At 39.9% G+C, this 24,114-nt stretch overlaps 2 protein-coding genes across 3 annotated transcripts; both read right to left on the reverse strand.

Annotated features, from left to right (window-relative positions):
• Positions 1–2,360: 2,360 nt before the first annotated feature.
• LOC124883631 (dehydrogenase/reductase SDR family member 13-like) lies at positions 2,361–5,443 on the reverse strand. The gene is made up of 5 exons (XM_047390810.1): positions 5,266–5,443; positions 5,077–5,195; positions 4,745–4,868; positions 3,924–4,250; positions 2,361–2,922 (listed from the first exon to the last, which is right to left on the reverse strand). Exons 1-5 carry the CDS (start codon positions 5,390–5,392, stop codon positions 2,663–2,665), a joined length of 957 nt encoding a protein of 318 aa, XP_047246766.1. The 5' UTR covers positions 5,393–5,443; the 3' UTR covers positions 2,361–2,662.
• Positions 5,444–12,972: 7,529 nt separating this feature from the next.
• On the reverse strand, positions 12,973–20,633 carry LOC124883539 (protein phosphatase 1D-like). 2 transcript variants are annotated; one of them, XM_047390672.1, is made up of 6 exons: positions 19,968–20,633; positions 17,979–18,207; positions 16,589–16,713; positions 15,948–16,129; positions 15,572–15,793; positions 12,973–15,144 (listed from the first exon to the last, which is right to left on the reverse strand). In XM_047390672.1, exons 1-6 carry the CDS (start codon positions 20,491–20,493, stop codon positions 14,767–14,769), a joined length of 1,662 nt encoding a protein of 553 aa, XP_047246628.1. In that variant the 5' UTR covers positions 20,494–20,633; the 3' UTR covers positions 12,973–14,766. The 2 variants fall into 2 exon arrangements, with proteins under 2 accessions (XP_047246628.1, XP_047246627.1); XM_047390671.1 differs by having other exon boundaries at positions 12,973–15,147.
• Between the last annotated feature and the right edge of the window lie 3,481 nt (positions 20,634–24,114).

The raw sequence follows: 24,114 nt of genomic DNA on the forward strand, positions 1-24,114 counted from the left end.
TTCAGCCCTTGACTGATGTTTTCATTTAACGCAGTTTGAGCGTAAGACCTCACCAGAAATCTACAATAATCAAAAAGCTGTTTAACAAGGACCCATTATTATTAGAGTGGAATTAATGGTCATGTAAGGTATGTATACAAACAATGACAGTCAGTCAAAAAAGTGGTCATTCATACTAAGTGGAAAAAGGTTTTGGAAAAAAATTCTTACAGACAGATACTGAAATGACTGAATATAAAAACTCAAGGGAGGGGCCATTGTAAGAGAGAAGAGCTTATTTTACAATACTTGCCTTTAAACCTCTTTACAAAACGAGATACTTGAGAACTCTGAAAGACCCATTCTATAGATTCCACTGCCTCCATGCACAACGCTGATTGATTCTCACACTAAACATTGCACAACATTGTTGTATGTCTTTTATACGTGGAGTTTGTGCCCCTGAACGCAACAAACAACCTCGTTTTTTGGGCTTACAAACAAATTCCTACAGGTCATAAAATCTTAGTCATCATAACCAAGCGTTCAGGTTTGACTGGTCTGTTGTTAGTTGAAAAGAGGAGCAGAGAAAAGGCAGGATCCGACTGCAGTCTTTTCCTAATGTGGGGAAAATCACATATCTGCTCTTGTTAGTCTATACAGAGTTCCAAACAAAATACAATTTTGTTCATATGGTTAATTACCTGTAACACTATCACTCCCATCTATGATTATACCCATCTCTGGTTTGCATGTGCACCAAAGTTACATCAAAGTCAGAGCATACCCTCTGGGTCCTTAAATTAGGGCCTTAACTGTTTTTTGTGAGTGAGTGTGGTTTGAAAAGATTCCAATAAATATACCTATGATATCTACAGTCAGGTCCTAAGTTATTCATGCTCCTTGCAGATTTAGATATAAAATGATTTTTGAGCAAATCAATACGTTGTAGTATGTATTAAGAAGTTGTAATTTTGACCAACATAATTTTTCTGGTTTAATTTAGATATTAACAAAACTTTAAGTTAAAAAATAATATAATCTCTTTAGCTCCCTCCACAGATTCAAGTCTGGACTTTTGCAGCAGTATGGATATTCTTTAGCCTAACTGTATATATGTATGATATTTTAATTATAGTTGCCATTGAGAATGAAATGAAGGTGAGGGATATTCTTCAGACCATATACTTTTTACACATTACTCTCTTTCATCTTGTCATTTATTATACAAATCCAAAGTCTACTTTTTTCAAGCAAATGTGTCCGATGCCGTTTTTCCAGCTGTTTCAATATTTGGTGGAGTTAATGAATTGGTAACCTAGAAAACTATCTGGATCTGTGTTGTGTAATCAGTTTTTTAACTGATCTAATGGCAACTCTGTGTGGAGCCATTTCTCTTTCTGAAAGGTCTTTGACCATCCCAATGAACTTTTTAGCCAAACAACAAAACATTAACCAGGAAAACACTGTCAGCCATATAAAGATGGTGACTCCTTTTAAACATACACATTATTTATCCTTTCTGTAAAAGCCATGCTTTGAAAATCATTCATAAAATGGGTAAAATCCACCTGCTGGTTGACTTGATACTAAAGCAGCTAAACAAAGCCTCTGGAAAAAAGTTACTTTTCCCAGTAAAAATAAAAATAAGTTCTTATCTGCTTTAAAGCATTCCCTCCTACTGTGAACCCTATATGTTGTCCTGCCATACGAAACAATCATTTCAAGGAATGAGAAGCTTTAGTTTGGGTTAAATAACTTGACATCAGCATGACTGCTGTACTTTTCCAGTGAGAGGTTAAATCCACATGGTGGCTTGTCTTGGAGTTTGTGTACAATATATATTTAAAAATTAAGATTAATTTCAGATAATGATACTGTGAAATTTTGGCAAGACAATGATTAGCACCAAAGCATTTTATATGATATTGCCCTTCAAAGTAGGATCAAAACACATCAAAACAAGAATAAGCTGAGTTGAAGATTTAAAGTTAGTATTTCTCTGCAGGTATTGAAAAAACAGGTACCACTGCAGTATAAATCAAATTCCTCATTAATGAGTCTTATTTTAATGGAACTTGAAATGTCTACTTAGGCATTTTCTCTTCCATCATTCATGTTAAAAGCTGACGGTTGTATTACTGCCACCCCACCCATCCTGTTACCTCACCAAACCTGTGAAACCAGAAACCATTGGAGAGAAGTCTCCTAACTGGTTATTTTCCATTCATTTTGTTTTCCTTCTTTAAGAATGTTTTCAACTCACTAAGAAATTATTTCATTAATTATTATTATAACAGACAGTAAACATTTAAAATGTAATGAACACAAGCATTTTAGACTTGGTTGGAAGTGTAATGTGTACAGATATTTACTGAAAGTTACATTAAAAGAAAGTTTAATCAGTTAGGTCAGATTTAAAACACATCTGAACACTGATGAAAACTCCTGCATCCAGGTGGCTTAGAAAGACCACCTTTTCAGGTTGTTCCATTATTATACATTTGGTTATGCACTGTAATACCTGTCAACATTTCATGTTCCATTACTTGATTCGTTTTGAACCAGTGTTTTCAGTCAGTTCAATCAAACCAGGCCATCAAGAATACCTGCCCCAATTTACAGTTAAAGTAAGCCAAAAGTACATGTTATGGTTTAAATTGAGGGTTTTCCTTTTATTTTTTTAGACAAGGGCACAGAGTCTCTCACTCATCTCCCACAGCTTCTTTGCAGCAGCATCATCCTTTGCTTTAGAATAGAGATCTCTAACAGTGCAGTTGGAGAAGTATCGTCCACTGAGAGGTTCAATGCCCGCTTGCAGGGCACAGTGCAGGGTGGTCTGGCATCCCTGGATGGTGTTCTTGAAGAAGAACGTGGTGATGGGTTTAAGAATGATTTGTAGGAATAAACTTGTGTTCCTACCTAGCTCTGAACTGATGGCGCCTGCAAGAACAGAAAGTAGATCAGGTTAACTGGTCTGTAGCTAGTATTACATAGTATTAGCTAGTATTAGCAGTCAAATGCTTATCTTCTCCTGGAGGTTGTCACACATATTTGTAATCCTAATTCTTATTTATCAGAGAGAAGCATATTTTGAAAGGTTGCTTAATTTCCGAGGAGATCTAGGAATGCTAGAACAGCATATTTCAAACAGGAGCAAAGTGGAGCTGTTTGGCTAAACTGCAAAGTTCTCAGTTTGGGAAAAAAAAACTAACAGCACATACATTTGAAAACTCTCAAGCACACTGGTAAAGGGCAAATTATTTGGGTTTATTGGGAAAGCTTGGTTCAATTTAGATCATACAAGCAAGATCCCAGGAAGAACTGGATGTATTAAACAAAATGAATAAGGTGATACAAAGTCTAGACAGGAACTCAAATTAAATGGTGAAATGGAACCTTTAAAGAGCTGTACATTCACAAAAACTGAACCAACTGAACCAACGCTGTAAAGACAGATGAGTCATAGCTCATACATGAAGACATAAGGAAATGATCAGATCATAGACAAGATGACTGCTTCATTATATAATGCTATATATAATGCTAAAAGTGGTTTGACCTAAGATTAATTTGAACCTAATACAAAATTATAGGATTTATTGAGTCATGCAGTTTTGCATATCTTAACTTGTCTTCAGCTTTATGAGTGATAACGCTTAAACATCTACAGTATATGAATCATATACACTGGATGTTTGGGAGAAATCAGTTACTTAAAAATGACCAAGACAGACATAAATGTTAGTGTCAATATTCTCAACAATTTTACTTAAAATCTATGTAGTTTAAAGCCATTAGTCTAAATTACACCAGTAATTCAATTCTACTTTTGTACACCACTGCATTATTCTCTACAGATAATATTTTGATTCATCTGACTAGGCTTCAATCTATCAAATCATAAACTGTACAAGAAATGTTTCTTTGCACCAGTTACTGACCTGGGTGGAGAGCGTAGCAGGTGACCTTGGTTCCCTGCAGTCTTTTGGCCAGCTCATGGTTGAAGAGAACATTACACAGTTTGCTGTCACAGTAAATTTGGAGGACACGTAAGAAAGATGTTCCCAATCCCAGAGCTTTGTTGGTGTTCAGGCAGTCAAAATCAACTTTTCCAAAGTTGTGTGCCATGGATGATACATTGATTATCCTACTTGCTCCGCACTCTTTCAGTCGGCCCAGCAACAGGTTAGTTAACAGAAAGTGACCAAGATGGTTGACACCAAACATTAGTCCAAATCCATCCTCTGTTTGACCCTGAAGGCAGATACCTGGGACAAAATACAATTATAGTATTTATCAGTAAAGATGTCAGGTTAAATGAGTTTACCTTAAAACATCTGATCTTTGTGAGAGGTTATATACATTATATACACATACACATTCAGATAAATTAACAAGTCACTATTACCTCGACTTCCCATACCCAACATGGATTCCTGTAAAATAAGCTGACTCAAATATTTGTCTACATCTTGGGTTCCCCAAGCATAACATATGGCCATTGAATCTGGGGTCTAGTTCATATTCTGTGAACATCAATGTGTTCCTAGCATTTTGACATTCTAGATAAAAAAAAAAAAGCACACACAGGCAAAAATACCAGGTACTTTCTTGTGATTAAAATTGCAACAAAACATTCACACAAATTTGAATGTGTTTGTTTGGTTATCCAGGGGATTTACTTCTAAAAGCAATACTAAGAATCATCAGCCATGATATCATAGGATGACAGCATGGATGGTGATTAACTGAACAGTCCTACCTGCATTATTGATCAGTATGTCCAGTCTAGGTTCAGACTTCAGAAAGGTCTCTGTAAAACTGCGTACAGACTTCAGATTCCCCAGATCCAGCTGCATAAACACCACCTGATTACTCCCACTCTCCTGCAACAGACAGTAAATGCAAACTAGTCAGTCAATGACCCAAACATCTATATCTTCTTCATCACAGTTTAGAATAGGTAAACATTTTTAACAAAGTGGAAAACAGCTTTTCTCAATTTATAAATTAATATCACTATTAATTTGTTAGTACAGTCACATGTTTCCACTTTTGGACTAAGAAAGAAACAGATTAACATCACATTCTTACCCTTTTGATCTCCTGAAGAGCAGCTTCTCCTCTCTTCTTACAGCGGCAGGCCAGAATCACTCGGGCTCCTCTTTGAGCCAGATCTATGGCTGTAGTCTTCCCTATGCCAGTGTTGCTTCCTATTGATGAAAAACAACAGTCACAAACAAAAGTAAGACATTGTTGCTAGAACAAAAAAACTTCACTTACCAGTGACAATCACAGTTTTTCCATGAAGCCTTGCTTGGCTAGTGCATCTCTCCCCTTTCACCACAAAGTGACGGTAAATGTAAGCAACTCCTATAACAACACCAATGACCAAGAGAACAGTAGACATTGTTCCTGCCTCTGAGCCTTACAGCACTCTGAGCTTTTTCTGTTATGACACTGTGTCATTCCAACCAGGTAACACTCATGACCTGTATGGGCGTGACTTAGTGACTATCATTATAATCAGATTGCACAACCTGTAGGAAAAAAAAAATCCTAAAAGGTTCACAAGAGTTCGGAATCAGAATTCAGAATCAGCTTCATGTGCTGCATGTCCTCTCTACACCTGGCTCCCTGAAAAAAGAATTAGAACTGCTTTTATGTCTCCAGAAGATCAAGATTTCCTGAAGAACAGCAGAAGTGTAAACTGAGAGAAGGCTGTAACAGCAGTCTAGATTGCTTCAGGCCTCTTATCTTATAAAGCTTGATGCAAACGCTTAAAAAGCGAAGTGCCTGGGAGCATAGCTTCCAAATCCTGCACCCCAGGAGAATGCTGCCTCTCAACAAACCAACAGTAGTAACTGACAAAATCCAGGAACAACTGGAGCTCTGAGATGGTGATTGGGTGTGGCTATTTGGCCACTACTTCTACTTCTACCTTGGTGGGAACTGTGGGGACACCCTTGTTAAAATCACATGCCCTAATAGTGCACCCCCTGCTGGAAGAAGGCACACTTGGCCAGCTTTACCTTAGCGTTTTCATTCTGCAGCCTCCCCAGCACTGCCTCCAACCTCTTCAGGTGCTCCTCAACAGTAGAAGAGCACACCACAATATCATCCAGATATAGGAGCAGCGACTGACACTGTTGGTTGCCAAAGATTCTATGCATTAGTCACTGAAAAGTGATAGAGGCATTGCAGAGCCCAAAAGGCATCCGGTTCCATTCAAACAAACCAAACGAGGTACAAAAAGCAGTTTTTGGCCCATCTACCTCAGCAACTGGAACCTGGTTATGGCCACTAGCTAAATCCAAAGTCGAAAACCAACTTGCACCCTTCAGCACATCTAAAGATTCCTGAATATATGGAAGAGGGAAGGCATCTTTTCTGGTTTTGTGAGAACCTTTCTGTGGCACACTTCAATTTGTTGCACCAACATCTGTCCTTTGGATGCTATGGTCAACGGAGTAGCACATTGGGGAGTTTGTTCAACCGCTGTAAACGACTTTTGTTTGATGTCTGTAATTTCATTATTAAACCACAAATTACTCCCATTGTTTAGCGTCAACCACGTGAATTACGACAAACACGGTCTATTTTGCAGGCTATTTTGTGCTAATAATTATTCTACATTTATACATTTTTGAGTATTGATTATTCTGTATCTGTCTTATTTTACTTAAGGTGAAGTGACCTGTGTGGTCTCAGTGGGCACATTTTGACTGAGCCAGATATAATAAAGACTGTTGCACAACTTATTTATGCACAAAGTTTTGCAGGGATAAACTGTATTTGTATATATCCATTTAATTTACTTGTAATACAAACTTGTCTCTTACTGTTTCATTCTTTCACTATTCTTCAAGATAGATATTCTGATGATAGAATTTCTTACATCCCCAGATAACAATTTGGCCCAGATCCGGCACACATCCACCTTAAGTTATGGGCCGGATCAGAACAACGGCCCAATACCGATACGGTTATGTTTAACTGATGTCAGCCAGCTGCGGACCAGATCCATACCAGATGTGGTGTCTGTGTCTCCTGATCCAACCAGAATTTGAGCCAAATGTACACCTTAGCTGCTGATTCTGCACCAGATCCGTACCATATGTGGAGTCTGCATTTCCTGATCTGGCACAAATTTGGGCGAAATGTACACCTCATCTTTCTAATAGTGCCAGATACGTACCTTACACATTCTATTAGTGCCCCCTTAACCTTCAATATAAATAACAAAACAGAAGTTGCATTTTAACTGTCAAAATATTTAAATGTTCTTCAGATCATATTCTTTTTAGAAACTACTGATAAAAAAAACAGTGAAATGGGGGACAACAGAGAAAAAGGTTTGCCATTTTCAATCTATTTTAAGAATAATGGAACATAATTTCAACTGAGAAATTTATTTTCAAAATATATCAGTGTTTAACAATATTTATTATATAAACTCAAATACAAGATGAAATATTAATTTTATTTTGCATGTAACAAAAACAGTTTTTATTATGACAGACATGGCTGCTTCCAGCCTAAACGTAAAGCTGGAAGCAGCTTTACGTAAAACCAGCGGATAGCAAAAGAATCAACGTCAGTATCTGCTGCACTTGCACACGAGGGGTTCTTCCTTACAGCTCCTGTGAAGACAAAACACCATTTAATAAGCATACCAAACTCTCCAAAGTTAAGTCCAATAAGTGATAGCTCTGCTGAAATGTAGAACATTGAATGATTAAGCACAAGATTAAAATACAAATTATAATTAAAGCTGCAAGCAGCGTTGAAGGCCCTCGCACCTCGGCACAGCGACCGCGGGAGCCTGGCATCGCCTCCTACACGCCACATAAGATGACACCGCTTCACTTCAACACGTCGCCACTAGGTGGCAGCGTGAGCAACATGTCATATGATCTTCGGTCATGCAGTTTCGGTCTGGCAAAAAGCATTGAAAATTTGGAGTAAATCGGATCTCCCAGAAGATTGTTTGTTTGTGGGTGGGGCTAAAACGACATTATCAATTGACTGTGTCAAAATGTCCATCATTAACTCATGATCATGTATACTACATTTCAAGTGGATCCGATGATGTATGAGGGAGATATAGCCCTTGAAGTGTCCTAGGGGGCGCTGTTGATCCAAATTTAAATGTAATCCAATAGAGCTGTCTGGGGCCTGACAAAGATCAAGCATATTCAGTTTGGAGTGATTCGGACCATGCATGTGTAATTTAGAGCCAAACGTATGGCTGTGGCGTGACATGAGAATTCGCCACGCCATCATAGCCACACCCTCCAGCTAAAGCAGTAAGTACTGGCGACTGTCTAAGACCATCATGTTATCTGTTACTTGGGACAGTTTCACATTGATTAGGTGAAAAACATCAAACATTGACTCTGTAAAGGAAAACGGGACACGTCCTGTTCGCAGGGGGCGGTGTTTCGATGATGTCAGCATCTGACCAGTGAATATTGTTCAGGCCTAGAGGCAGATCAATCCCAGAAGCTTTGATGTGTCTGTGACTTTCCTCGTAGGAGTTAAGGAAAACTGCAAGGGCCTATTGTAATCGCTCGAATTCTTATTATTATTATTCCGGGGACTTTTGGCGGGGCAATATGGGGACTTTGCCATATCCCAAAACTCACCATATTTTACCCAAAATTGTCCCCCGCGTGAAATTTCTGTTCTTTAATGTCGTCGTCAGTGGGCGTGGCCAAACCACTTAGCCACGCCCCCAAACCTGAGATAGGCCAAACCGTAAGTCGTACAGATCTGAAATGTGGCACAATGCTAGAACTCCTCAAACCAAGAAAAAAAGTCTCTTGGGGGTATGCCCTAAAATGCACAGGAAGTCGGCCATTTTGGGTCAAAGGCCGATTTTTGCCCATTTTTTACTTTTACTCACCTCGAACTTTAACTAACTCCTCCTAGGGATTTTGACCTATCGGCTTCATATTTGGTCAATATGCAGTTAAGGCATGGGGGATTAAAAGTTATCAAAATTTTGAGTTTTCGGCCATGTTTAGGGGGCGTGGCCGGGGCACGAACTTGCCGTTCGCGCTCAAAGTGAAAAGATGCAATAACTTTCCCAAAGAAACGACAAATCAAACCAAAGTTGGCATGAAGGAGGACCTTTGGGTTCCCGATGATCCTATGGGGTCATATTCTGACATCATCAAAGCCACGCCCCCTGAAAACCGGAAGTCACTTTTTTCACTTGGAAAGGTGCCTCTCTGACCCTCTTGACCCAATCAACTTGAAAGTGTGTCAGAAGACAGACAACTAGTGGGTCTAACTTCGTTTGAAGCACAGTAACTTTTTAGAAAAGGGCATGGCCGTGGTGGCGCGGCAAAGTCAGATGTCACGCCATGGCCATACGTTTGGCTCTAATTTCCACATAGATCATCTGATCTGCACCAAATTCAATGTGATTGATCCTTGTCCAGTCCCCAACAGAGATCTGATGACTTATTTGGTGGGCGTGGCCTAATTCGTCCACAGCACCCCCTAGACAATTTAAAAAAAACAGCCCCAAGCAATGCTTTGACCAAGGAATCTGAAATTTGGTACACTTATGTATCTTCTCTGGACCTACAAAAATGTCTCTTGGAGCATTGGTCTAAGAGACCAGGAAGTCGGCCATTTTGGATTGAAGTTGCCATTTTGACCCTCTTTTGGGCGTTTTTAGCCCGCATATCTGAGCAGACGCCTCCTACAGCTTTTGACTTAGAGATTTCAAAATCACTCAGTATACTCTTAAGGCAGTGGGGATCAAAAGTTATCAAAACCTTTTTGATACATGAAAGCGTGTGGGCGTGGCCACGCCACAAAATATGACTTCTCGCCATAAAACACTAAATTGATATAGCTCCTACAAGGAAAGTCACAGACAAATTAAACCTTCTGGGATTGATCTACCCCTGGCCCTGAACAATATTCACTGATCAGATGCTGACATAATCGAAGCCCCGCCCCCTCAGAACAGGAAGTGTCATGTTTCACTTAGTGTGGGCCATATTTGATCTCCTTCAACTAATCAACATGAAACTGTCTCCAATGACAGATAACACGATGGTCTAACTTCATCTCCAGTACTGACAGGTTTGGCTGGAGGGTGTGACCGTGGTGGCGTGGCGAAATCTGATGTGACGCCATGGCGATACGTTTGCCTTAGATTACATATGAATTTGGCTCAACGGCGCCCCCTACGACACTTCAAGTGCTCTAGCTCCCTCATGCCCGATCGGATCCACTTCAAACTTCCTGTACATCATCATGTATCAATGCTGGACATGTTGACACAGTCAATACATTACATCACTCTAGCCCCGCCCACTAATAAACACATGACTGTAGCTTCCATATGGAAGGTCCGATTCACTCCAAACTGAATATGGTTGATCTTTGTCAGCCCCTAAACAGCTCTATTGGATTACATTTAAAATTGGATCAATAGCGCCCCCTAGGACACTTCAAGGGCTATATCTCCCTCATACATCATCAGATCCACTTAAAATGTAGTATACATGATCATGAGTTAATGATTGACAGTTTGACACAGTCAATTGATGATGTCGTTTTTGCTCAACCCACAAACAAACAAGCGACTGCAGCGTCCTTCTGGAAGGTCCGATTTACTCGAAATTTTGAATGCTTTTTGCCAGACCGAAACTCTGTATGACCGAAGATCATATGACATGTTGCTCACAGTACCACTTAGTGACGACGTGTTGAAGTGAAGCGGTGTCATCGTCGGTGGCGTGTATGAGGTGATGCCAGGCTCCTGCGGTCGCTCAACAGCCCGAGTTGCGCTGAGGGGTGCGAGGGCCTTCAGAAGGACGCTGCAGTCGCTTGTTTGTTTTGGGCGGGGCTAAAACAAAATCATCAATTGACTGTGTCAAAATGGACATCTTTAACTCATGATCATGTATACTACATTACAAGTGGATCCGATGATGAATGAGGGAGATATAGCCCTTGAAGTGTCCTAGGGGGCGCTGTTGATCCAGATTTAAATGTAATCCAATAGAGCTGTTTGGGGGCTGACAAAGATCAAGCATATTCAGTTTGGAGTGATTCGGACCATGCATGTGTAATTTAGAGCCAAACGTATGGCTGTGGCGTGACATCAGAATTCGCCATGCCATCATAGCCACACCCTCCAGCTACAGCAGTAAGTACTGGCGACTGTCTAAGACCATGATGTTATCTGTTACTTGGGACAGTTTGACATTGATTAGGTGAAGAACATCAAACATTGAATTTGTAAAGGAAAACGTGATACTTCCTGTTCTCAGGGGGCGGGGCTTCGATGATGTCAGCATCTGATCAGTGAATATTGTTGAGGCCTAGAGGCAGATCAATCCCAGAAGGTTTCATTTGTCTGTGACTTTCCTTGTAGGAGCTATATCAATGTAGTGTTTTATGGCGAGAAGTCATATTTTGATGCGTGGCCACGCCCACACGCTTTCATGTATCAAAAAGCTTTTGATAACTTTTGATCCCCAATGCCTTAAGAGTATACTGAGTGATTTTCAAATTTCTAAGTCAAAAGCTGTAGGAGGAGTTCGCTCAGATATTCGGGCTAGAATCGGCCAAAAAATGGTAAAAATGGCAACTTCAATCCAAAATGGCCAACTTCCTGTGGTGTTTGGACCAATGCTCCAATAGAGTTTTTTGTAGGCCTTGAGAAGTTACATATGTGTACCAAATTTCAGAATTCTCGGTCAAAGCATGGGTTGGGGCTGATTTTTTTTAAATGTTCGAGGGGGCGCTGTGGACGAATTAGGCAACGCCCACCGAATATGTCATCAGATCTCTGTTGAGGACTGGACAAGGTTCAATCACATGGAATTTGGTGCAGATCAGATGATATATGTGGAATTTAGAGGCAAACATATGGCCATGGCGTGACGTCTGAATTTGCCGCGCCGCCACGGCCACGCCCTTTTATGAAAAGTCATTGTGCCTCAAACGAAGTTAGACCCAGTAGTTATCTGTCTTCTGACACACTTTCAAGTTGATTGGGTCAAGAGGGTCAGAGAGGCACCTTTCCAAGTGGAAAGAGTGACTTCCTGTTCTGAGGGGGCGTGGCTTTGATGATGTCAGCATATGACCCCATAGGATTGTCGGGAACCCGAATGTCCTCCTTCATGCCAACTTTGGTGTGATTTTGAATTTTTTTGGGAAAGTTATTGCAATTTTTCACTTTCGGCGCGAACGCCAAGTTCGAGTCCCGGCCACGCCCCCTAAACATGCCCAAAAACTCACGATTTTGATACCTTTTAATCCCCCATGCCTTAACTGCATGTTGACCAAATATGAACCCGATAGGTCAAAATCCCTTGGAGGAGTTTGTTAAAGTTCGAGGTGAGTAAATGTGAAAAACGGGCAAAAATTGGCCTTTAATCCAAAATGGCCGACTTCCTGTGCATTTTAGGGCATAACCCCATGAGACTTTTTTTCTTGGTTTGAGGAGTTCTAGCATTGTGCCGCATTTCATATCTGTACGACTTATATCTCACGTTTGGGGGCGTGGCTAATGGTTTGGCCACGCCTACTGACGACGACATTAAAGAACGAAAATTTTGGGGGTTTGAGAGAACAGTGTAAACAATGTCTAGAGGATTCCAAAGTTAGACAGCAAATAATGATCACTTTAGAAATGGTAGTCATCTCCTGAAATAAAACACAGGGCATTGACTACATACAGCATATGTTTTCATTGAAACGTATTACTGACCAAAACATATTTCCTACTTGGTCCTTTAAAATAAATATATATCAGTAATATTTAAATTGACCCCACCTGCATGAGCATCTCTGCTCTCAGCCAAAGGCTCATGTGTGAGACAGCGAGGACAATGAATGGTGGAAAACAGAACCAAAAAAGCATAGCAATGTATTAAACTGCATTTAACATGCAACTGTGTGTAAACCACGACAGAATCTAACATAACACACTGATACAATCTCAGCAGAGACAACTGGTTTTTTAAGACAATTTATTACATTATTTTAATAAGTTCATTTTGAAATAAACTTTTTTCTCCACATTTATACTGTACACATGCACAACAGCTGTTAGTACAGCTTTTAAAACAAAGGTTGTGAGGCAACTGACAATGTTTTATAAGCATTGTTTAAGAATAAAATGATTAAAATTTGACCCAAAAACCCAAAGCAAGGTCACAGAATGTACAGGTCTGCAGAATGACTGGGGAAAGTGACAGATCTGAGAACATGTGCCTTTTTGTTCTGAAGGCAACAGATTCTAGTTAGCTCAATGGGGACAATCATGTAACATCAAACAAAGGTTGGGAGATGCATCAGGGTCATTATTACATTGAGGTTGATTAGTTTTAAAAGAATTCTACACAAATGGTCAAGGCAAAAGGCTTCCATAGAACTTCACACAGCTCTTCACAAACGATGTCCTGATGAGTCCTTTGCTTTAAACTCAGGTTGCATCTTCTAGATCCTGTTTCTTTTCTCAAAGAAATTCATTTTCCTCTTTGTCATTTCAACACTGCAAAAAAACCCATGAAGAGTGCATACACTATCTGGTGTCTGCCTCACTGTAAAACCAAGCAGTTCCTGACCTAGGCTTCCAGGGTGGACTGTTAAACAGACACGTCTAACTTTCTTCAGAACCTCGTGTCTTGGAAGATGACATCATTCATCCTTGTAGCGCAGCTACAACATGGAAGTCAGACAGCAAAACTTAATTCCTAAAAGCTGTAAAAATCTGTTGAAAAGACAGAAATGCCAACATCTGCATATGCAGAGCGACAGTCTTAGAGACTAAGAGGAACAAATGGGTGGAATAAGAACACCAAATTACTGCAGACTTTAGTACTAAATACAACAAATTCAAATAAATGAGGAAATTGGTTTCCCCAATGATGCAATTGGGGAAGAACCCCCTCCCCATTAATGTTAGAGGAATTCCTGTGTGTAAGTAAATGAAATATTGCCACACACCGTCAAAAATTCATATAAATATACAGAGAACTAGCTTACTGGTTTGTGACTGTAGTAGCACCTTCTGTTTATATTCAAGACAACTTTTCAGTGATTAAATAAAATACATACACATGTTAAAACACAGGGTCTGACAGGAAGTTTAACATGGAAGCTGTGGTGGTGCACGTCCTGTTCTACCATACAATAAAAGAATGTATAAAAATAGATTCATTTTGCATAAACATACTTAAAATACTCAGCTATAAAATTCATATTTACACCAGCAACATTATTCATATCGAATTCTTAGAAGCATTACCACACATGTGGTAGAGTAAGCCACAGTTTAAGTTGGAATATGCAGGATTTAGAAGTGGGCAGAAATACAGTTTTCATTAGTATGTTTTCATTGGATGTATTTCACTGTAAATTAAAGTCTCCTCAATGTAATTTATAGTGACGATCTGTCTGGAGCACAAACATGTGGCACCAACTGTTTTCTGCAGTAACCCAGACACTGAAGATAGACAGGATTGCTCATGTCATCAGGAGCCACCGTAGCTTCTCCTGGCTTGGAAGAGCATAGGAAGGCTAAGTTTATGGTTTGGTTGCAATCCAAGGTTCTGATCCAAACTGTCACGCCATCCTAGATGCTGCTTCACCAGCATTTTAGGAAAAGATTGCAAACAAAGAAGTCTTAAAACAACCTTTACCAAAGGTTGCTTTGTGACAATGTGGTTCCAAGATGCAATAATCACAAACAGGAAGCCATGGGAGATAAAGGTGACAGTAGGAAATAGCAGCTGGTGTGTGTTTTCAACAAACACACACCGTGGTCTTGCTATGCTGCTGAAGAATGGGAGAGACATTATTTGACTCCTTCTGTTTCTTCTCAGTGTTGTGCTGGACCAGCGGTGGCCTGTCAGAAGTTCTGCGTTTGGCTTTCTTTGCCAAAGGGCCCGATGAAAGGGATCCTTTCAGAGTTCTTTTGTTGGATGTCCTCCCGGTGACTGTCCTGTCAGTTAGACTGGACTGACCGGGCAGGTCCATGCTGCTGTTTGAACACAGAGGACTCAGAGCAAAGGGGTCCGACACAGTCATGTGGTAGAGACTTTTGCTTCCCGATAGCCCATCCCGTCGCTCCAGAGCAGGCAGGAGCTCAGACATGGCGGAGGTAGAGTCTTCATCCAGAGGCTGCTGCAGGAAAGGTAAAAATGGAATGCTTATTTGTGAGAATGAAATGTCTTAATCTTTTTCAAAATACAGTCTCTCATTAAAGGATTCATTCAATAAAATGAGCACTAGAATGATTAAATAGATCATAGACTATGGCTCAGTAGGAAGAGGAGTTGTCTTGCAATCAGAAGGTTTTGGGTTCGATTCCAGCTTCCTCCTGCCATCTGTCGATGTGCCCCTGGGCAAGGCACTTAACGTCAAGTTGCCTACCAATCTGCATATCAGTGTATGAATGTGTGAGCGTTAGTGAGTGCGATTGGGTGAATGTGGCTTTAGTGTAAAGTGCTTTGAGTGGTCGGTATGACTGGAAAGGCTCTACATAAGTTCAGTCCATTTACCATCATACAATAGATGGCTGAAAGGATTGGTTTTGGGGCATCCTTACCTGAAGGAGGGGAGTGTCTGCACGAGATAAAGATGTAGAACACTGGGACACTTTGGCCAGGTCAATTAGCACCTCTTCATTGTGAAATGTTTCTTGGGAGCCTCCAGGTTCCAGAAGTGCAATCACAATGGCGCTAGTGTTGTCAGCACGCAACATCCGCTGGCGCCATCGCAGCAGTGCATGGTTTACAAGCTGCCTGGCACTTGACACCCCACATGGTTCCTGGAAGGATGAATGCTTCATAATAAGGTAGACCTTACTGATAATCAATCACACATGAGTCAGTCTTTTGATCGTGTTTCCTTATTAAACCTTTAATCTGTAAACAGTAGTAGAGCTAAAGTAACACAGAATCCCATCAACGCAAATGGCTTACCGTTTCCTCGTCATTGTTCTGACACATGGAGATGGCTTCCTGAGGTGGCACCATATTCCACAGACCATCACTACCCAGGATGATGTAGCGATGTTTTCGAGCATCAAGAATCACAACGCTGGTGTCTGGCTCAGGAGAAACCACAAACTCTCCGCTGTAGAAATCATAACTCCACAGATCACCTGTAGGGTGGAAGTGAAAAAACTAGAATCAGCTCAGAGAAACCTCCAAGCTGCCAAGGTGATGACAAAAGATCCTCATGTTTCAGGGAAATGGTTGAATTAGGTCAAATAAAACATACACCAATACCATCAGTTATGATTACCAGATAGGAGTTATACCCTGAAAGTAATCCATATCAGCTTCAACCTAGACATTACTGTTGCCATAGAACCTTCCCATAGGCTGATAGCATGACTATGTACAAATATAATGACATGCAACTCACTATCAAAGTAATGGAGGTTCCTCATGTTTACTTGGGAATTTCAAAAAGATAAACTGGATGGTGTTGAATATTTTCATACATGTTCCTTATGCCTCTCACACCCGTGTCTATTACATTTCTGAATTCATCTGTTCAGGCAGCACCAACAGCAGGGCCTAGTTACTGAAATTGCCTTAATGGTTGTTTTTCTGACCTAAAGCTCGAGCGACAGCCAAGAAAGGTATCTGGTCAATAACGGTGCTCCGACGAACTGGGCCATTGTGACTCAGTCTGGGCCTCTTCCAGACCACCCGATTCACTCCTGACTTCTTGATCACACTGAAGGAGATAAAGAGAAGAGAGAAGTTTACATTTGCATGAAGCAAAGTCCACACAGATTGCAAAAAATGAGTTTAAAGTAAGAAGCTGAGAAAAGGAACAATGTAGCTTGTTTCCTTTAGTCAGTAAAACAGGTTAAAACTGCCTGTATGAGACATCTGTTCCTTCACTGGGAGCAGAGCTATAATTAAAATTCGGTTTATTACATCTTAACTACTGACACTGAAATCAAATAAGCATTAAACCTTAAACTGCTCTGAGTTTGTATAAACACGCCAGTTTAAACCTTGTGCATTTTGCAGATGCCTCACTAACTTAACCTGGTAGAAAAATTCTAATTTGACTGAGGAAGCATGCCAACATACCCTGGCTATGTTAAATAGCATTTTTATCATTGATGACTTAATCTGTATCCTTTAATTACAGTAAGTATTTGTGGGGTTTTTCCCCATTGCTGAGAAATTGTCCTAAATGTACCTGCACCTGAATGTTCCTCTGACCCATAGAGCAAGTGAAGCAAGTTCTGGTGACAGAAAATAGAAACATCTAAACTCCTAACATAAGCATCTTAAGGATCTCTATGGAGACCCTTAAAAAGCTCCATAGAACTGGAAGCAAAAAGCTGGCCACGTAACTCTGAGGCCAAAAGCACGTATTTTAAAACAGCATGGTGTCACCAAATGTCTGCATAATCTATGTTATCACAACTATAACATTTGGGTTTGGGCATTCAGAATGATGCTTAAACGGTCATTTTTTGCCCAGAATGAGGGGTTGATTTACTTCTTTTTTTTTAAATCCACTGAGCATTGAAACACACCGACTCATGTCAACTGCACAGATTGCTATATGCAACCCTGCATTTATAAGTTAGGAAACCTTTACTTTATTTTAGAACCGTGGCTTTCAAGTAAGCCCCTTGTGCATCTGTGTTAGTGTTGCAAATTACCTCAAGTAAAATGTTAGGACATCCAATCTTGAGATTAATCTCAGAAAATGAACTGACAACACAGGTTTGGTAAATACTGGTTAATCCATACTTCATATTACAGAGGTGTGAAAGAAATAAGACAGACCAGTTTATTAAGAAAACGCCCGACTTCTGGGGCTTTAATGGTTTGTCGGTACAGAAACATGTTTAGACATTTTTCATTACAGTTTGACTAATCCACAATTTCCAGAAATACAGGAGCTTCTACTTCTAAATGTTCCTTATAGTAGGCCATCATCGATGTGTGCTTTAATAGAGAATATTGTTAGTTTACCTCCCTCCAAGACTTTCAATACGCTCCCTCTCTTTGGGTAATTCAGGTTTATGGTCTTGTGTGACTTCGACAGCTCTGATGAATGGGACTGATGGATCATCCTGGACACCCAGAACTATGGCTGAATCTCCTACGTGGGCCACATACATACGGTTTCCTCTGAGGACAACGACACTGGCAGTGGTGCCCGATGTACTAGGAAGGCCTGTGAGGGTTTTTGGCCACTCAGCTGTAAAGAATAATGAAAGACAATACATATGTTTTTTGATTGTGTAATGTGTCTAAGGAGCTCAATGTTCAGCACTGGACTAACACTAAAGAACAATACACTGTAAAAACAATTATTATTATTATTATATATGCAGAAAATGTGTGTATAATATCACTTCTATGTTATTTTGTAGTTTTGTTTGTTTTTTCACTTCTAAGCTTAGTTATCCGATAGTAATCAGGCCCCATCTGTCCAGAAACAGTGCTCACTTCAACAGACATGCGCAGTGGAAGCCCCGTGGTAAAAACTGTGACCTGCTCAAGAACCGCTGACATGCCCCGGCAAGTCCAGTCTGACACACACACACACACACACACCCACACACAGTAGCATCTGAACAACCAGCCTCAGCTCAACATGCATGTCCATAATCAACGCAGCTTTAAACAAACTAAATAAGTCACGTATGACCGTAGAACACGTCCGACGCTGTTCATGGTTCGGAACCCGCTCTGTCTCCGTGTGTAACCTCGGTGATGTGCTTTGTTCAAAGCCGCTGGCTACAGCTAACACGGCTACAGCTCCGATGAGGCTGAAGTTCGCATCCGATTCATCCCATGAGTGCCAACCACATAAAAGGCTCAGTTTTGATTAATACATTTGTTGGCATATATTACATAAACTTTATGTTGTCATAACTGTGTGCAATATCCATATTGCAAAATGACTTGTCTAATATCTTCCCATTTATTATATATTTAAATTTCAAATATTTTGCTCCTACACTGACACTAATGTCAAGAGGGGGATGGAAGCAGACAGATGATAAAGGAATGTAGGTAAATATAACATCATACCGACACTGCTGTATTCAATAACAGTAGCTGAACGTATGATTTCCTAACACCTTGTAACCTTAATGTAGACCAACTTAGACTGGATCAAGGGTCAAAACTGCTAAACATCAGGGGTGTCCAACTCCAGTCCTCAAAAGCCGCTATCCTCCCGTGTTTTTAAATGCCTTTCTGCTCCACCACAGCTGATTTAAATGGCTCAATTAGCTCCTTACCATGGCATAAGTTCTACAGCATGCCAACAATGATCCACTCATTAGATCCAGCTGTTTGACCAAGGGAAACAAGATGTGTATCTGACATAAAGGACTGCATTTGGACACCTTTGGTCCACACTAAATGTTGCTGATCAAATTTGATATCAAGACAATAAGCTCCGAACTTCTAAAGTTCCATTAACAGATTGCAAATTTCACAAATTACAAACCGTTTTAAAACGCTCCCTGTTGAATGCATGATCGGGTTTGATCTAGTTTAAATCCGATCCAGAAAATACATGTTAATCGTCCTACAGCTGAACAAATGGAGTCCAAATCTATTAAAAACAGAATGAGCCTTTAGTCAAGCACTGAATCAGATGCCAACTTCAGCAAAGTTAGCTGTTACGTTCAAAAGCAAAAAGAAACACAAAAGTTTTTTTTATTTATACCTAAACCCAAATCGGTCATTTCTTTAAAATGACACAATGCCAACTCGTGGTGGCCTTCAGCCATTAAAACGTTTGAAAGGCAGTGGAAAATTAGTGTTGCCGTAGAAAGTTCGCGTAAGCTAGTAGAGCGACTCAGTATAGCTCGGTGTCGACATGTCCGTGTATGTTCTACAAAGTCAGATTTTTGGTACTGATGTTCAAACAGACATATGACACACATACATTTAAGACCGTCTGTTATTAGTTCGAATTTGATGAGGCGCTGGTAAACTTACGCAGCTTCTTCCACATAGCCTGGTGACAGGCTACAAATCCTTTGCGAATAGCCGCGCAGACCTCCCGGTCACAGTCGGACCAGAACCCGCGTTGCTTCTTTATGTATTCCCATAAACAGTCTCGTGCAAACTGTGCAGCCTCGCTACCACCGTGGCCATCAAAGACCGCAAAGAACCCCACGGAACGGCGGGAGCGACTGGAGGTACTCGGCTGATCTTCGGTTGGGCACACACTTCCCGGTGAAAACGTTTCCTCCAAAATAATTAGGTCTTCAGTTCGAACTCGTTTACTCGGTGGTTCTGTAAACTGCACAATCTCAGTGGTTTCATCTTTAAGGTCCGGATATGAATCCACAGCCAGAGAGCTGACGGGAAGAGCTCCTCCATGACTCGCCTCTTGGTCGTCCGGCGTCGGCTCATCTTCTCCCGGCTCGGGCTCCACTATGACCTCGGTCACATCTTCCATGTATTTCCTGCCTCCTTGGTCGGTAAAGACACTAACTCGCATCAGCAACGCGTCTTCCATGGTTCCAGTTCTAAGAAGCACCCCAATATTTCGGATTTGTTGGCATATAAAATTGGAGCTTGGTCAGATTTGAATGCGGAGAAACGTCCTGCCTTTGTTTATGTTCGGGCGTAGTAAGCATGCTCAAACCGTCTTGACGTCAGAAATGGCCTTCTTCTGATTAAATCACGTTGCATCGCAGCTGCGACTGTTGCCCTCTGCAGGCCAATCCAAACTTTTTCTTATTGAACTGCAAGATCTTGTAAAATCGTGTCTAAAACCATCGGCAGTGATTAAAATGTCACATGAGCACAGCTAAAATCTCTATTCCGGGTTAATTAGCAAACAATTTGTCGTTAAATACTGAAAAAGTTCCGATGTCTTTTTATTATAATGCACAGTTGTCAGATGCCTCGCAATTTATCACAAATGCAGATGTTAGGTTTTGGCATGTTTGTTGTTTTGTTTTTGTTTTTTTCCCTTTTAAACTGTTTGTTTGCATTACAAAACACACAGCACCACTGAATAATTACCTCACAATAACATTTAAATTGTCTTTAAAAAAAATGGGCCAAGGCACTCTTTTCTTTTTTTTTTTTTTACATTTTTGGCTTTATAAATGAAAACTATTCCATGTTGCCTTAATATAATCCTGGTTTTAAGAGGGTTTCAAAATGTTCACCCTGGATTAAAGTCCTATTTTTACTATATTTGTGCACAGGCAAAAAAATGATAAGCTAACTACATTTCAGAATTGTTCTACCAGTCCAGGTAAAACTAAAGAGTCCAACTCAATTCACTCACAAACAGTGGACTGATTACTATAAAAGAGGGACAGATATGCTGAACTCTTCTTGATTATGCTGTGATTAATTCCAAGTAACATGTGCAACCACCATTCCTTTGCAGCTAAACTGTCTTCTATAAAAAGAAATTACTGCACCTAAAAGAAAAGTTTTTTCAGTCTGCCAAGAACCTCAAGATGTGAAGTCCAGTTACACTGAAGAAGGCTTCTGGTTGTCCAAGGAGTCCACGACACATTTGCATTGCCACCAGTGCAACGTTTGTTCAAGATTGGCAGCAGGTAGGCAACGGCCTTTGTACAATGATCTTGTGACAAAAACAGCAGCAAAGAAAACACTTCTCTGAAAAAAAGATATTAAGGACAAACTCAAATTCTGAAGGACGTTTAAGGATGAACTGCAGAAGATGGCTGAAAATAACGTCTTCTTTGCTATTGTTAGGGACTTTTAGAAAATAATTTGTCCAGAGAGGAAAAGGAAAAACCTACAAATCACTTTTGCGCCAACATTGAAGCATCCTGACTCAATTAATGTGTCGGATTGCTTATTTCAGTTCTGCCCAATAACATTGCCAGGATAAACATCAAAATGGTCCTACAGTGCAATTTCTTCCAACACCCCAAACACAATTTAGAGAGTATTTTTCATGTTGGAGCAGATGTAGCAAAGCAAAAATATCATCCAATAGTCTCAGAAATCAGAACACTGAATTTTTTCAGCTCATGGTCAGGAAACTAAACTGATCCTAACTCCTTTAAGAACCCTTGGTCAATTCTCAAAAGAAAGTGGATCATTTTGATCAACTCCAAGCACTAAGAAGACGAGACCAAATCAGGATGCGGCCTAGAATTACGAAAGTTAATAAGTGTATACACAAAATTCTACAACTATGTTGATCTCAAAGGAAAATGTAATTTTGTTGTAACTCATATTATACAGGTTTTATCAAAGAGTTGTAGATGTTGAGGGCTGTGGGCAGGAAGGATCTCCTGTAGCGATCTGTCTTTCAGCAGATCTGAAGAACCCTCTGACTGAAGACACTGTTGTTGTATGACAGTCTGATGAAGAAGATGCTGAGGGTTGCCCGTAATGATCTTTTTTTATGAAGAATCCTTCTTTGCACAATCATCTCCAGAGGTTGTAGATGAGTCCCCAGAACAGCTGCTGCTATTTAAAAAAAAGCAAAACGGGATTATTTGTCTTAGACTACAAAATGTTAAAATTATTAAAATAAATTTTGGCAAACCGTTAGGATTCTCTTAGCCAACACTCAGCCTATATAAATAAAGGTTAAATAAAAATAAATTGAAGAAAAGAGCCAGCCTTCTTGGTTTGCTTGTTGCTTTTGTTCTTAAATCTTTATTATTTTTAGTATTTTAAACATTGTGACATTATATTTTAGTAAGTCTTGTATTGTTGTTCTGTATGAGTTTTTACATATCCGTGTTCTAAAAGGTCTCTCTTGAAATAAGATCTCGTGGTAGAATGTTTTCTGTTACTATTGGTAACTTGGAATCTGATAGGGTTAATGCTGATCAAGGTGTTCCACGGGGATCCATTCTTGGTCCTCTCTTGTTCAATTTTGTTTCCCTTTGGTTCAATTATTAAACACCATGGTATCTGTTTTCATTCATACATAAATGATACACAGCTGTATATTTCTGTCTCTGCTGATAGCACGAGCCTTGTTAATAAGCTTGTTAATAAAGCCTCTCTGAACCCAAAAATGTGTTGTCCAGGAACTTTTTAAAATTGAATGAGGGCAAAAATGAGATGCTTCTTGTGGGCCCTGACAATCTGAAAACCATCACTTGTCCTGTTTTGAATTCTTTGTTGGTTAAACCACATGAGCACATTAAGAGCCAAAGTGTGACCTTAGATCTCAACCTCAATTTTCAGAAATACATACATAATATATCACGGTCTGCATTCCACAACCTTCGCATTATTTCCAAAATCAGATTTATCCTGTCACAACCTGACTTAGAGAAACAGTTTCATGCCTTTATCTCCAGCAGATTAGACTACTGTAATGCACTTCTTGCTGGAACATCAAATCAGTCCCTCAATAAACTTTAACTGATCCAAAATGTCACAGCTAGGCTTTTAACTAAAACCAAAAGGGTTGAGCATATAACACTGGTTACAAGTTAAATAGAGAATTGATTTAAATTATTTTCAAAGCTTTAAATGGCCTGGCCCTTTCTTATATTTCTAAGATGGTGATTGATTATATCCCAGACATGCCGTTACAGTCAATCAATTCTAGACCAGCTTTTTAGCTCCTTTCGTAATTATGATCCTGTTCTCTGGAATTCCCTTCCTCGACACCTCAGCTTAGTTTCAACAGTGTCCAGTTTTAAAAGCAAATTTAAAACTTATCTGTTTTCTCAATCCTATAGTTAGGCTTATGTTTTTAGCTTTGGAAATCCTTAGCCATCATGTTTTTTTTAAATTATTTTATCTTTGATTTTATGATATTTGTACGCTGTTTCATTCTCTATGTATTCAATCTTTATTGTTTTAACGCTGTTTTATTATGTGTATTGCTTTTTTATGTTCTTCCTAGCTCATTAAAAGTGTTCTATAAATAAACTCTAACGGACTTGAATTGACACATGTATCAGTGAGACTACCTGTTTAAATTAAGGTTTAAAAATAACAATAATAATTTCAAGTCACTGGCCATGGTGCTGCTACAACGGAAGATGATGGCAGAAGAGATCACACTCTCCACAACAGACATAGAAGATATGCAGCATCTTGCTGCAAACGCTAGAGGACCTAAGCTTTCTCAAGAAGTACAGTCTGCTCTGTCCCTTCTTGTAGATGGCTTCAC

This window comes from Girardinichthys multiradiatus, chromosome 18 (assembly GCF_021462225.1).
Source record: "Girardinichthys multiradiatus isolate DD_20200921_A chromosome 18, DD_fGirMul_XY1, whole genome shotgun sequence".
Classification (NCBI taxonomy): domain Eukaryota; kingdom Metazoa; phylum Chordata; class Actinopteri; order Cyprinodontiformes; family Goodeidae; genus Girardinichthys; species Girardinichthys multiradiatus.